The following is a 15,000-nucleotide window of genomic DNA, read 5'->3' on the forward strand; positions in this document are numbered from 1 at the left end:
GTATGTATGTATGAAGCGACAGGTAGTGAGAGTCATCAGCTGTGTATCCCCCAGCATTTGAGAGGTTATTTGTTGCACAAGTTGCATGATAACTGTGGGCACCTGTCTATACGTAAGACAATAGACATGGCAAGGAAGCCTTTTTACTTGTTTGGCCACACAGAGGACATTGCACTGTACTGCTGTACAAGTTTGCCACACATGCGGTTCTAGAAATGCATAGAAGAGAACATGAAATTCAATGTCAATCTCAGACATTAGAAGGATGTCTACGATGCACATTGTAGAGGGGATGGTAGGCCGTACAACGTTGGTGACCTAGTGTGGATAGAGGAGAAAGTTGTTCCCGCGTGGATGTGCTGGAAGTTCCACTGTCTCTGGTCAGGCCCTTGGAAGGTGCTGAAGGTCAAATCAGATATCACCTATAGAATACGTTTTGAAGGTGTTACCTCAGCCAAGGTAAGACGGAAAACTTCAATCACCTCAAACCGTACTGTGTCAGATCTGCGCAGCTTTAACCTACACACAGCAGCATTGAGGGGGTTGCCAGTCAGCATGCTTGTTCTGAAATTTTGGATGGTTCAGGTGGTTCGCTAGGGGATGTTACAGATGAATCAGTAGGGGACAATACTTGAGCTGCCGATCTCCTTCCTGACGAATCTGCTTACGTTGAGAACCCAGGGACTACTGGCCATTATGTTTCAGACCCCTGTGAACCCACTCAAGAAGATTGTGCCAGTGAAGACCAGGACCACTCAAGACCTCCTTCCGCAGAGGAGTCTTCTTTTACTTGGGTCCCTCTTCCGCAGTGGATGAGATGTTCGGCCTCGACTCAAGGACACCGAGCCTGGACAGGGCGCTTCCTCTTAGGCCAGGACTTTGATACTGCCTTTCCTCCACTAGGGAGGGGCGTATGTAATGTTTTATGACTTTATAATAGGGCCGGTCCAGTCCCCGCACGAACAGGAAAGCATGTTGTTGTTGTGAAGGGAATGGGCCATTTCCGAGTTGATGTTTGCCTCGGTTTCGAATTGAGTCTTGGTGCTCAACTATTGAAAGGGAAATGTGTTTGATTTGCATACAAATGCGCACCTCTTTTCCGTTTGAATGGTTCTGCACCAGGACTCGCTTTGAAACTGAGGCACGGAGCAACTCGGAAATGGGCTATCCACCGTGTTAAGAGAAGATATTATTTTAATAAAAGAATGTTGTTACAAAGTAAATAATAATAATCACAATTATCATACTTAAGCAGTATTTAAAGAATTACATGTATTGTTATAATCAGTGCCAAGCTGGGTAATTCAAGCACCTTTTCTGAGGTAGAGGGTCCATCATCCATGAAATCAGTCTTTTCAGGTCTGAAGAAAAACCTATTGAGACCAAGTTAAACAAAATAATAAGTACTTGAGAGAGAAAGGGGAAAAAGGTAACCTGCAAAAATGAATCAGCATTAATAATATGCTTGAGAGTAAGGGTAGCCACAAGGACTCTTACGCAGTTAATCTCAGTCATCAAGATTAATGAAACATTATTTTATTTTAGTTTCTAAAAAAACTGTGGTGCTGTGTCAGTGGGGAGTGATGCATGACAAATTTGTATCAAATGAGTTGATGAAAGTAAATTCTCAATCTCATTAATAATTCAGTTAATAAGCCCATTGCATCGGCCCATTCTGGTCACGGGGACGAGTTTGAAACCCAATGAAACACTACTTGTTGATTCACTAAATGAATTTCAAACAAATGTGGTTTGAAATCCATAATTTCAAACAATAGCCTTCTCAAAAATATTTTGTGGAGCAGGCCAGTAGCCACTGGCACCACAACAAGCACCTCCATTCTACTAACTTACTCCACAAAATCTTCACCTTCTTTCCTTTGCAGTTTGGCAAAGTAAGAGGTAATTTGGGAAGAAAGTATAGCTTTTCACTTTCGATTGACTGCCATTAGAAGTTCCTAAATATTCTTTTCTTTCGACTGACTGATGAAGTGAGCTGACAATTTTATTTAACAAAAAAGTGTCCTCACTTTTATCTGATCAAACAATGCTGGGCTGCTTGGTCTTCTTATACCGAGAGGAATGCAGGGTTCGACACCTGGCTACCTGCATTACTAGCCACCGGACTAGTGATTTCTAGAATTTACTAGCCCGAAGCAAAACTTGGTAGCCCGGATCAATTTCCCTCGAGGTCTACTTCAACCCCAAACACGCAAACCTTACTCTAAACTTACTGGCATTTTTTCTTCCATTGTGATAACAATGTGTTATTAAGGAAAAAGCTAACAAAATGTTCGTTTCACATTCACTTGTGCACGTGGCGAAGGCTAACTGTAGAATGCCAGTGCACAAGCCATGGGAAGCTCGCTTTCCACGATGGATTAAAAGTTCTCTTTCTCTAAGTGCTCTCATAAATCTTACTGCTTTCCTATCTACTCGTACTTTCAGTTTCGGCCGCTTTCCCCTTTTTACATGGTGGCGCCTCGTAATTTGTCAAAAATCGCTCCATCTTCACAATCGCTTCAAGTGCGAAGCGATGGTGCGAGGCGATATGCAAGGCATCACAACATTGGTAGGGAGAAGACTGGGGAAGACATTAACCGTTAAGCTCAGAGTCTGGGAACTACCGATGTTTACGAAGGACACGCAAGATAAAAAAGACGCCAGAAGATGATAGATTATGTTTTCTTTGTAAAATTATTGGTATTATCGTTACATTTTAAACTTTCTTGTTTTTTTAATCAACTGTGACCTTCAAACTAAAACTAATCATATCTAATTTATTTCCATTTTTCTACTAGCCAGCGGGCTATTAAACATGGTTTTTTACTAGCCCGACACAATTTTTACTAGCCTCGGGCTACCGGGCTAGCGGAGATCTCGAACCCTGGGAATGAGAGAAAGGAGAGGAAGGTGGCTGGACTACATAGACCTTATTCATAAATGGCGGTCAATTTATAATTCTTTTGTCGAAGTGCAAATTAGCCTACCACGCCTCGATACCCTACAGTGAATTGAAAAGAATTCTTGCTCTAAAATGAGGCTTGGTAGGCTAATTTGCACGTGGACAAAAGAATTATAAATGTGACCGCCATTTATGAATAAGGTCTATTATATTTCCAAATAAACTATTAGAAATGGCTGCTAGCATAGTTTCACCTTCTCTTACACTAATCTTTGGTAAATCGATTGAGACTGCAGGTATCTTTCCAGATGAGTGGAAATTGGCAAGAGTGACTCCTATTTTCAAAAAGGGCAAAAGGGATGACCCCAACAATTATCGACCAATATCGTCATACCGACTGTTGCCAAAACAATTGAAAAATGTGTTATTTTGATCATTACACAGTACTCTTACTGCGCTGGTTGATGCTGTAAACAGCTGGTCTGTTAATATTGACAATGGCCTTGTCAGCGGTGTAGTTTCCATTGTTCTTAAAAAGGCTGTCAACACCACTGACCATAATAGTCTTTTACGGAAGCTCCATGTATATGGTGTTGACACAATCAGTATTAAGTGGTTTGAGTCTTATTTTTTCCAAGGAAGTCAAAGATGTCGTCTTGCTGGCCAGTTGTCTAATACTGCACCGGTTTCTTGTGGCATCCCACAGGGTAGCAACCTTGGACCACTTTTATTCCTACATGTAGTTTATATCAACGATCTGCCAAATTGCCTTAGGTTGACCCCCCAAGGATATTTGCTGATGATACTAACATAACCTTTGCTGGCAGCACATTGACTGATCTTGAGAATGGTTTAAACTCAGAGTTAAGAAGTCTTAATTAATCTATGGCCTATTTCCAACAAACTGAGTTTGAAAGTTGCAAAGACCGAATTTATGGTTATATAGGGTCAAAGCAACGTTTACATTCATTCTCTGACAATCAAATAAACATTGAGATCGATGCCAAGTTAATCACTAAAGTTAAAGAAGCTAAATCACTAGTTGTGATAATTGACGAACACTTCTCATCGTCTAATCAATACATATAGGTGAACTTAGAAGATATCTTCAGCTATAGGCATCCTTAAACGTATAAGACCATACATCTCAGAGTGCACTGCTCTCCAAATCTATCAAGCGCTGACCTACCCCACTTTGACTATTGTAGCTCTGTTTGGGGTGACTGATTTTTCAAAACTGAGTGCAAGGCCTTCATGGGATTTCCAAATGCAAGAAAACCTTTAAACCACTCGGCCGGCGGCCTTGTGGTTTCAAATGTTTTCTTGCATTTGGAAATCCAATGAAGCACTTGCACTCGTTTTTGAAAAATATTACTTAACCAACATTACAACGATTTAAGAGCTGACATTTTAGTGTTAGCCCTCCTTCTGTTAAAGGGGTTGTGTCAAACATTTGAGCCAAATTCAGCAGGTGGAAACTGGCAACCAAATCAAGTGAAACATAGAAAACTACTAAGAACATTAACCCTTTCACTCCCAAGAGTGACACTTATAGATTTTACTCTGTCTAATGCCAGACGATTTTACTCGTCAATGGTGAACCCCACAGGAGTGAAAGGGTTAAAAGCAAGGTTTGGTTAAAAAACAGCAAATGCAAAAGGAGGCAGGGATGGGCAAAATTGAAGAAAACTAGAATGGATTGTGATTGGGGTTTTTGAAAACTGTTGATCTCTGTTGTTTGTAACTTTAATTATTATGAGTGCTTGACAGACATTTTTTCCTCACGAGGCCTTGGCTTTATTGAGTCAACGTTAAGTTGTATAGCAAGAAGGGGCAAATAAAATGGTAAAATGCCACAAAATGAACTGCACTGCCCATGACACGAGGATCCTTTCTCATAATCCTACCACAGAGTCATTTTTAATAACAAGCACCTGAAGTTGCTGAGTTCACAAACTTTAGACAAGTAAGATGATATCGCTATTAGCAAACCTTGTGTAAACACCTGAGGGAGTTGTCCATTCCTGAGTTGCTGCCACGTGTTGCCACCTCGGGGTAAGTCAAGATCACTTGCTAACTCTAAAATGGTTATTCCGAGGCTGACAAGCATATAGAGAAAAACAACAATAATTTATGCTGTTGTCATGATGATGGCTTGACAGTCCCAAATAATTCTATGATTTACATTAAACTTAAACCAGACCCATTTAATAAATTATTGTTATTATTAATTATGTTTGCATAAAAATAAATGTTATTGTAAAATAATTATTACAATTTGAGTTAAGAAGATAAAGGGCAAACAAAGGTTCACATTAATAATAATTACTTACCTAAATATATCAGCACTCTTTGTAAAGCTTCCCTGCATTAACTCTGGAGCAAGGTATTTAGGGTCGCCTTCCAAAGCTTGAGCTGTATCACACTAATTAAAATAAAATATTGCACTTTCAAACTGCTGTTGTATATGTAGTTAAATGAAGGCTTATCAGTTGAATAGTCTGATATTCAACAAGTACAGATGGGCAACTGTATTATTGTAATATTCCAAAGTGGCTTTTCCAAGAGGAAAAATGTCTGCCATCATAATCCCAACAAGCTCCGAGCTATAAGAGGTTGTCAAGGAGGATACACTGTAACAGCTGCTATTTCCACAACTCAAGGTTCAGCTGAAAATAAAAAGTACTCACTTTTGACAACTCCAAGACCAGCCCAAAATCACCTATTTTACACAATCCATCCAAACCAATAAAAAGGTTTGCTGGTTTAATATCCATGTGGACCATGTCATTATCATGAAGATGTTTGAGCCCCTGGAAAACAAAAATCATAACTCAAGCTCAGATTATGACTATTTTTTGATTAACACGATAAAATTACTTACTTAGGTACTTCTGAGTAGGGGACAGGTGACAGACTGTCTGTAACATCCAGGAGCATGTGCTATAAAGACAGCTCCTAGGTAGAGATGGCTTTCACAGTTAACAGCATGGAAGACAGCAGGGCTGTAGATAAGAATTTCTATAGGCGGGAATGGGGACATTATAGCCGGGTATGATGGGCCAGAGGCCCATTTAATCATGCCCTAGGAACGATTCACCTACAGGGTTCCAGGGGCATGCATCTGCTGAAAATTAATTTTGAAAATCTAGACTCTTGGAAACAAGTTTTCCTTGATTTTGGTGCAAAATTGATCCCATTTTAGGCATTTGGAACGTTTCCCAGTGAACACAGATAAACAGATTTCCCACAATAAAGCTTCAGTAAACTGAGTGTCCACATTTTTGATGTTGAGGTTTATTAGTTTAACTTAACTTAGAACTGGAAGTGATGAAGCTTCTTTCGACAATCTCAGCTGGTTGTCTGGAACTTGTTGTGTTACTTTAGCCCAGTTTAAAAAAAATTATTATTCCATTGACCTCATAATCACTTTTCTTTCCCCTTTTCCCCACCATATTGATGCCAGATTTGGCATTTACTATTTTGCATACATGAGGTGTAAATAGTACTGCTGACACAAAAGAGCCTGCTAATAGAAACACAACTAAAAGAAATGGAGTGTTTGTTTACCAGAGATGTATCCAGAGTGCGTCATTGCGTCCTGAGATGCACTCGTTTTCCTTTTGGAAAACATCCCTGAGACAGGCACCTGTCACACTGATAAGCAGTGAAAAGAGGAGGGAGGGAGGGTCCTAAGCTGCTAATACTCCACAAAATGTTCAATCTTCCTGTCAAAATGTTAGGGATGCGCATTTTTCATTGTTAAAGCTGTAGGTTAAATTGCATTTTGTATACTAACCAAAGTTAAGTCGATGAGAAATTCCCATACAACAGATTCGCAAGTTGAATCAGTTTTCTCCAGATAGTCTTTTAAGCTTGGAGAAAAAATATACATTAACTGACTTAGCAACCACCATTATCACAGTGTTAAAGATGAAGACATGTCTTTGACCAAAACACAACCAAGTTGGACATTGCTGACATGCCAAATTGAGTAACAGACTTAACTATGCATAGAAACCCATGGGTATTGATCCAAGGTTAACTCCCTCTAGATTCCATGTGGTGACAATAGCTACATTTTAAAACATGCAGTTAAATACACAAGCTAATACAATATGTATTTGAAATAAATGATTTTGGCACTCTACAACTTCACAGGACATAACTGATATACATGGATGACAACTCAGATGGCCCACAGCTGATCTCAGAACTAGTACTTTCAACAGTAAAAGGAGACACAAGGCTTACTGCTCCTTACAGGCTAATTTGGCACTACATGTACTGTATGCTATAAGCTGTAATTCTACTGTACATGCTGTATGTCAAAGATAACTTTAGCAATCAGCCTGATACAATAAACCCAATCGTGTATATTCACCTCATATCACATAACTCTGTTTGAATGTATAGATGTTGCCTAAAAAAGACAAAATCAAAATTTAATGTAAACCGTTCCCTCCTTAGAGTGACACTTCTATATTTTACTCTGTCTAACACCAGACAATTTACATGTAAATGGAGGCCAGATCAGGGATGAATGAGTTATTAAACAACATTTCCTCAGGAGGTAAACAAGTTGTGAATAGGACAAAATACCTTTCTTCCCAAGCCTTGAAAAATCTAACACAGTTACGATGACATTTGAGACTCTCATGTTTGTTGACCTCTTCAAGTTTATACTTCCTGAAAGAACAAAAAGTCAGCAACAAAAACGGATTAAATAATTTATGACTATTTTACTATGATTACATATGTATACAGCCCTTCAGTTTGTTTACCTGTCAGCATCACCGCGAAATTTATCCCTAGACTTTTTTACTGCATATAGACAGCCATCTTCTTTGCTCCTTACTTTAAACACCTTACAAAAAAATAACAGGTTTTTATTGAGTTGCCAATAATTAAAAGAGAATTACTCATTTTTGGCTAACCATTAACAGTGCTTCTTCAGCATCATAATTTGATTGAATGTATAAATACCTCTCCAAATGAACCTGCTCCAAGTCTACTGATAACTTCAAAACACTACAAAAGAACAATAATTATTATCATTATAATCCTTTAATGTTTAACAAGTGCCTTAAAATTAAGATAAAGAACAATGTTTCACTGAACACTATTGTGATTTTAATGGTTTAGTATTTCCAAACCTGTTCGAAATAAAGGTCCTTCGACTTCTCGTTATAATGTGGGCTTTTTATTTCTAAGTAAAAAGAGTTAAGGATCCATTTAATGCATTGACATGTCAAAGAACCAAATCATGCCTTCCCAAGAAGCTGTTATGCCTTAAAGAACATGTAAAAAGAGGTCAAACATTTTCAGACATTTTTTTTTTTTCTTTTACATCTTTGAGCCATCAAAGGTATTTCAATTCGTTTTGAGAGGAAATACAGGAGGGGAGCAAAGAAGGCACAAAAAGTCTTTTTAGCCTAGCAACACTTCGCATGATCATGTTACGTTACATCCCCTTTTTTTTTGGTTGACCGTCGAATGCGTTTCCTGATATTGGGTCGGTCGATCAGACTGAAAAAAAAAATAAACTCAAAAAAAAAAAATCATACGCATTCTCGGAATCGGAGGCCTGGTACCCCGGCATCATAGCTGTGGAGCCAGGAAAACAACAAGACGTGAACCCAAAATCAATATGGCAGAAAAGTTGGCGGATGTTGTGGCAAAATTAAGACAGCGTGGGAAAAAGGATCAACCACCAAAACTCCTGTGCGACATAAAAATGGCTTAAAAACGTCGTTAACTTTTTTTTATTTTTGGAAAATGCCCAAAATTTGGGTCGGTCAGACGACGCGAAAGGGAGAAAAAAAGGGGATGGCCTTAACCAAAATTGGGCACAAACCAATCTTCAAGCTAATAAACACTACAACAACTATACGTTTTGACTAAGCTGTATTTTATTTGCTAATTGTACCGTATGTCAATTTGCATTAGCATTTCGTCTCTGGAACCACTTTATTAAGAATTCTTCATATTTTTCCAACCATAAGGGCAAAGTATTAGTTTACTATTTTTCCCCTTTTCTCCTTATACTTAAATATTATTCACATCAACAAAAAACACTACAAACGCAACATATTAAATTTCGAGGTTTAAAATATAATAGTAAACTTATAACATAAACAACAAAATGAGGCTGTATAAAGTAACAATGAAGACCTTCCCAAGTGTTGGTGTCTTTATATCTCGATCACACTAGAACTAGATCTGTTATCTACTTCTTTACCATTAGTCTTTATTACATTTGTGCAGTGTTTTCGTTAGTTTAACAGACAACTGATCTTTCAGTAACAAGAAGGTAGGCCGATATAATATCAAAATCCATATGACAAAAGTAAGGAATTTGAGATTGTTAAAGAAATTAAAATTATTTATTGAGAATACCTTTGACGAACACCTCCAGTCCACTTCCGATTAAGACAGTTTCCCCTCAAAACATTGAACGTAATTAAGCAAATGCGTCGAGTTTGAATTATTTTTTCGAAATTTTAAAGGATACTGTTCCCATTATCTCGAAAACTGACTTGCAAAGCTCCAACGGAATTTGTTCTTGTATGTTTAAATACCCTACTTATCGGCGGTGCAGACTTCACCGGAGCTCGCGGAGGTAAACAATCTTCCTCTAGCACCTTCCTCTGCTGATTATTTTTCTTCGGTTTTCTGTGGCTAAATGTCGCTTCGTAGACGATATTAGGTATGGGACGAGGACTCTTGAAAGTTCCCTCCATTATCACTGACACGGTTCAGCTAAAACAGCGAAAATATGCTTCTGTAATGCCATTGCATGCACCCAAAGATAAAATTCCCTGCACTCGGCAAAATGGCCGCTCTTGCAAAATGACGAAGTACAAAATTTGGCGCCAAAAAATGATATCATGGATAAAATTAGCACATGTCAAGCACGTGACATTCAAAAATGGTTACCATTTCCCCCTTTGCACCCCATTTTTTGTATTTGTAATCAAAATGTGATATTGTCGATATTTTTCAGTTGCAATGCTTTTCTCTGGTTGAATAGGAGGTGATCGCTGCGACCAAACGTAATCGGAATACGGTCGGAGCGCATAAAGGAGCTGCCATGCTGACACGTATACGACAACATACAAGTTTGCATTTTTGGTATCTGCAAGTCGTTCGGAATCTAACTTGGCATGAACTGAAATAGAAATACAACAAGAGACTTGTAAATCCACCATCATGAACTCACTGCCTCTACAACGTAGAAATGAACCAAAATAAAATTAGCAAATCACGCACACAACGCACAGAGGGTTTTGCATTAAATTCGTAGATTTGGGGCCTTTTCGTTGCCGTCGCCGTAGTAAGCTCCCTAATATCCTATTGCCAAAGAAAGGAGGGCGTTTAAGGTGTGGTTAAATTTCTGGCTGAGAAGCAAAACTGAGCCAAGTTATTACTCAAGGTAATTTAAGCTGTTTTTCCTAATCTGGCCGAAACACTAATGGCCTTCCTAATTTTTACTAACGTCCCATGGAGTGTACAAACACTGATTGGTTGAGACAGAGGGCGGGACACCACTGGAGCTAATTGTCTTTTGAAAGTCTAACCATTCGCTGATGAATTGCAAAGGCAGTACTTCGTCCTCAGACATTTCATCAAAAACAATAAAATATTTCTTCAGAGGGGTAAGAGGGGTGAGGGTAAGGAGGAGAAATTCGTTGCTTCGGGCAATCTACAATAAAAGAAGTTGCTCTGAATTTGACCACACCTGGGGCTGTCTAAGGGTATGCTTCCCAGATCCTAACAAACTTTGACTCGGCCTTGGTCAGCGCTTGATCAGCAGTCAAGCTTTACTTTGGCATACGTAATTTCTCGTAAACATGAGTTTCCTGTGAAATTCCACCCACAGAGTTGGTGGTTACCGCAGGTAACTTCACAACCTCGTTCCCAGGGTCTCTTTGGTCTCATCTCAACGACAATGGACACCCTAGGAACGAGGTTGCTAACAACAGGGTGGCTGTTCCTCTTTTTTTTTTTCCAAATGGGTTTGGGTTTCTTCAACTATACCTCACATTTGTTGGGGAACTACTGTTTTCTGATTACCGTAGTTTAAATATTCATGCAATAAAGTGGTTATAAATGATTCCTTTGAGATCCACAGGGTCCCATGTCCGCGCAATCATGTGTATTGTTAGGAAGTGTGTTACGAAATATATTTCTTGTCCAACAGTTTAAATTTTATCCGAGCTATGAACAGAGATCTCGCGCTGAAGTCAGATCAACTTTTTACAAGAGATGGGCATTTTAGAAAAGAATAACTTTATTACTCCTACGTCGTACTTGTAAATACAATTTTTGGTAAGTTAAACCCATTCTAATTTAAATATTTCACCTAAAAATAACCACCCAGTGTATAGAGAAACATAAAGCCATCTTGAACATTTTGAAAATGGAAAACAACCCCTTTCATAACATAGTAACACTCCATAAAATAACGCAGAGTGAAAAAGGAAACAATTTTGGACACCTATGTGTGATCTTTTACAGTGCAAAGTTTCGTTGGAAACTAAACAGCTAAAGAGATCTCATTTTTAAGAACGTGAATTTCATCTGAAATAATGTTGATTTACAGGATATGAATGAACTTTCAAGTATCTGTATGTTAATGACCTTACAGAGACAGACGGACAATCATTTCCTCTTCAAATACTAGCTAAATAATGAAAAAACTAAATTTTGTTTGTACGTTCAACACTAGATCACAACTAGTACTTTAAATTCTCCAATCTTGTATTCTGCTTTAAAATCTACTCGCATAAGCCCATCAAAATATAGAAAAACCACAGTTATGATAAAAAAATAACATTATCATCTGTCGATGCAGCAGGAATTCGTTGACTACACAAGTTTTAAATTGACTACAAGATACGGATTTTAACTAAGCAGGTGCCAGAATCAAGGCGGTGCGGCAGGGAACATATACCTGAAAAACAGATGGAAATACTGGTAAATATGTATGGGTTATTGACCAAGCGTGAGGTCAAGATGACTGGATATTGGCCAAGTTCTTTTTTGCGTGTTTATGGACCGAGACGAAGTCGAGGTCCATAAACACGCAAAAAAAGAACGAGGCCAATATCCAGTCATCTTGACCGAACAATCTTGGTCAATAAAGGATTTATTATATGACTTAAAACACCAAAAAATGATCTTTGATCTTGCGGGACCAAGCGAGAAATCCCGAGCGGGCAGTATCGCTCCATCTTGCCCGCTCGGGTAGCCAATCAGAGCGCGCGATTTGGTTCATCTTGCCCGCTCACGGAGCTAGTCATATAATAAATTATGTTACCATATAAACTCTATTATCTGATTTTGCGCTCAGATTTTCACACTTTCCATTGACATCGTCTCACTAGTCACTTTTACCGTTTGGAATCCGAGTAGTTGTACCTTTAAAATAAAATACACCCGAAAAACGCACATTATTCAGGAACGTTTACCATTTTTCTGGGAAAGCCAATAGTAATGGGATGATCGTAATGGTCCAAGGCTAGGAATAAAATCAAAACGGTGGCTTATTACTTCACAAAACAGCAGTTCACACACAACTATTAACGATTCAGTTCACCTAAGAGCTATTGAACTGTAACCATAGAAATCACTCTAAAAGAAGGCACTGGCTGAATTTGGCTCAGTTGTTCACTGTTTCTATTTTTTGCGATGTGGTTTTCACGAATTATAATAATTTGGCATTATTATTCTGATTTCTGCTTTACTCTTGCACCATTTTCATACTGACCAACAATGAGAATGCTCTGTCGTGCCATGGCTGACTGTCTACTAAGTATTCACAGTTCGCATCCAGCCGTCCGTGTCCGCCAAATTCAGCAGCGTCCGAATCCAAAGCTATTCTGTATCTAGAAAACCGTGTTAAGTCGCAACAATCTACACTTATGCATGTACTTGACTCATTACATGGTGAGATAACATTCCAATTTCTGGTTACGCCATCACTGTCATTACTGATATGACAGATGAAAAATTTACCATTACAGTATAACAATTAAAATTGACATCTTGGTCCAAGCAGTATACAGCACATAAGTCAACTGAACGAAAGGTAGAAGTGATCAGCGAAGGGATCCTCGAACTCAACCGGACAATTTGACCAAAAAAACTTCAGGTGGCTTCCACGGGATTTGAACCCACGACCTCTGAGATGCGACACAATGCTCTCAGGGGGCACCCAACAATAATCTTCGGTGAAATATGTGTTCGGGAGAGTCAAACTGTCCTAAGAATCTCGGTACTACATTGCCAAATAGCTGCTACAGGTTTCTATACTAAAACATTACCTAAAAGATTCACAACCAGAAAAAAGTAGTCCCTTACGTTTTCGGAAGGGATATTTTTGTAATTTTTGGCACTTAAGAAGGTCACCTAGCAGTTTCGGATGAGTAAACGGTTCGCTGGGAAGTTCTTGGAGGTAAAGTTCGGCTTGCAATTTCTGAAATGAAACAAATATTTCATTCCCTAATATTTTGGGACACTTTAATTTTCATAGTTAAAATTTAAAAAACGATCTCTGGCTAAAATGATAAAAACTACGAGCTTTCGACTGCCCGAACTGCAGTCTTCGACGGGTAAAATGAATGATAAGAAATCGATGAGAAAATTTAAATAAAAACGTACATTGCAAAATGATGAGAATGTAGAAAATTATGAATATTTGTTAAAAAGAATGTTGTATTGTCCAGGTAAAGGGCACGAATTGTTATCTGCGTTAGGTGTCACTGTGGTATTAATTTTCAGCTAAGTCTTGTAGGTGATAAAAATATCTCTTTAGACAGTCTTTATATACTAGAAATGTGTCTCAAAGGCTTTTCGCATAATTGCTCCTTGGGTGCCCTTGTGCTTTATCAACCGAGCTATGAAGCCACACAGTTGGGAGCCAAAGAGTTAATTAATTAATTAATTAAATAGTCAAGGTGGCACAAGTCTCCTACAGCTTAGTGTTGGGGATATCAGAGATTCCCGTTAAGGGGTTAAATATTTTTTCAGAGTACATATACCCGAATTACCTAGAAATGAATCTCTTCAACAGAATTTTCATCACTTCCTGTTGTTTCACTACCTTGTGGCGGTGATTACGCGACAAGGGTGTTTGCAACTTTAGCCTCCTGCATGGCTTTACCGCAACAGATGCTACCAATAACTGTAGCCCTGTTGATCAAGTCTCATAGGAAATACGCGTGCACAATTTGAACACTGTAAACATTCATAAGAAAGGATACTTTCCAGCAACACTGGCACCAATTCTGTAATCTGCGAAGCTCTTGCTTGTGTGAAAGTTGAACACCCACAAGAGGGGTCCTCTTTCAAATACAATCAATTTATCATCTTCGTGATGTAAGCTAACATAGGCCTACAAAATAAATAAAATTGACACTTATATCACAGCCAAACACCTGTAAAGAGAGTGTGAGTAATGTAAGATTTGTGAGCAAAACAAATTTGACCATCAAATGGGAAAAGCACTCTACGATGATTACAGCTGAACAGCTCAACTCAAAGATCCCTATTTTGCAACAGCTGGCTGGAAAATCTTTCCCTTGGGAGCGAATGCGAGACCCTTCAGGAATACAGATGCTTGCAGGAAGCCCACAAAGGGAACCCACAGGGCCTCACAGTCATCATGTTTAAGACTCCAGATTGTTTAAAATTTAATGGTTTGACGCATGGACTTCCTTTGACCATGAGCTCTTTCCATCCAGATGGACACCACTAGACCGATTCCGCTAACTCAATGTTATACCCAATTCAAATCCTTTGAGAGTAAAACGTTTTGTTCCAAGTATTTCCATATCATTTAAATGTGAATGCTACATTATCATGCAAATGAAACACACAAAGAACCTTAACCCCAAGAGATTTGAATTGGGTACAACAATGAGTTAGTCTTAACAGTCTAGAGATGTTACATGTATATACCAACCGGCCATGGCAGGGTCCCAATACTCTCTAAATTGCTTTTCATATTCTTTGATACTTGCAAGCAGTAAAAAAACAACCACTTAATTGCTTGAAGAGTAGTCCCATTTTTGGGTAGCAAAAGAGACAAA

The 15,000-nt window shown here is 38.6% G+C and overlaps 2 protein-coding genes across 4 annotated transcripts in view; both read right to left on the reverse strand.

Annotated features, from left to right (window-relative positions):
- LOC138006835 (membrane-associated tyrosine- and threonine-specific cdc2-inhibitory kinase-like) overlaps positions 1 to 9,776 on the reverse strand; it is a 19,029-nt gene extending 9,253 nt beyond the window's left edge. Inside the window, exons 1-11 of the mRNA XM_068853433.1 lie at positions 9,420 to 9,776; positions 8,062 to 8,114; positions 7,892 to 7,936; positions 7,690 to 7,772; positions 7,508 to 7,594; positions 7,290 to 7,328; positions 6,705 to 6,780; positions 5,596 to 5,718; positions 5,239 to 5,330; positions 4,898 to 5,004; positions 1,313 to 1,373 (exon numbers count right to left, since the gene is read on the reverse strand). Of these exons, the coding sequence (XP_068709534.1) occupies positions 1,313 to 1,373; positions 4,898 to 5,004; positions 5,239 to 5,330; positions 5,596 to 5,718; positions 6,705 to 6,780; positions 7,290 to 7,328; positions 7,508 to 7,594; positions 7,690 to 7,772; positions 7,892 to 7,936; positions 8,062 to 8,114; positions 9,420 to 9,648 (995 nt within the window). The 5' untranslated portion in view covers positions 9,649 to 9,776. The remainder of the gene's footprint in view (positions 1 to 1,312; positions 1,374 to 4,897; positions 5,005 to 5,238; positions 5,331 to 5,595; positions 5,719 to 6,704; positions 6,781 to 7,289; positions 7,329 to 7,507; positions 7,595 to 7,689; positions 7,773 to 7,891; positions 7,937 to 8,061; positions 8,115 to 9,419) is intronic.
- Positions 9,777 to 11,176: 1,400 nt separating this feature from the next.
- LOC138006845 (1,4-alpha-glucan-branching enzyme-like) overlaps positions 11,177 to 15,000 on the reverse strand; it is a 21,788-nt gene continuing 17,964 nt past the window's right edge. For all 3 annotated transcript variants that reach the window (XM_068853444.1, XM_068853451.1, XM_068853457.1), the window contains 3 exons: positions 14,173 to 14,303; positions 12,678 to 12,795; positions 11,177 to 11,861 (listed from right to left, as the gene is read on the reverse strand). In XM_068853444.1, the coding sequence (XP_068709545.1) occupies positions 11,817 to 11,861; positions 12,678 to 12,795; positions 14,173 to 14,303 (294 nt within the window). In that variant the 3' untranslated portion in view covers positions 11,177 to 11,816. The remainder of the gene's footprint in view (positions 11,862 to 12,677; positions 12,796 to 14,172; positions 14,304 to 15,000) is intronic.

Source organism: Montipora foliosa, chromosome 1 (assembly GCF_036669935.1).
Source record: "Montipora foliosa isolate CH-2021 chromosome 1, ASM3666993v2, whole genome shotgun sequence".
NCBI lineage: Eukaryota > Metazoa > Cnidaria > Anthozoa > Scleractinia > Acroporidae > Montipora > Montipora foliosa.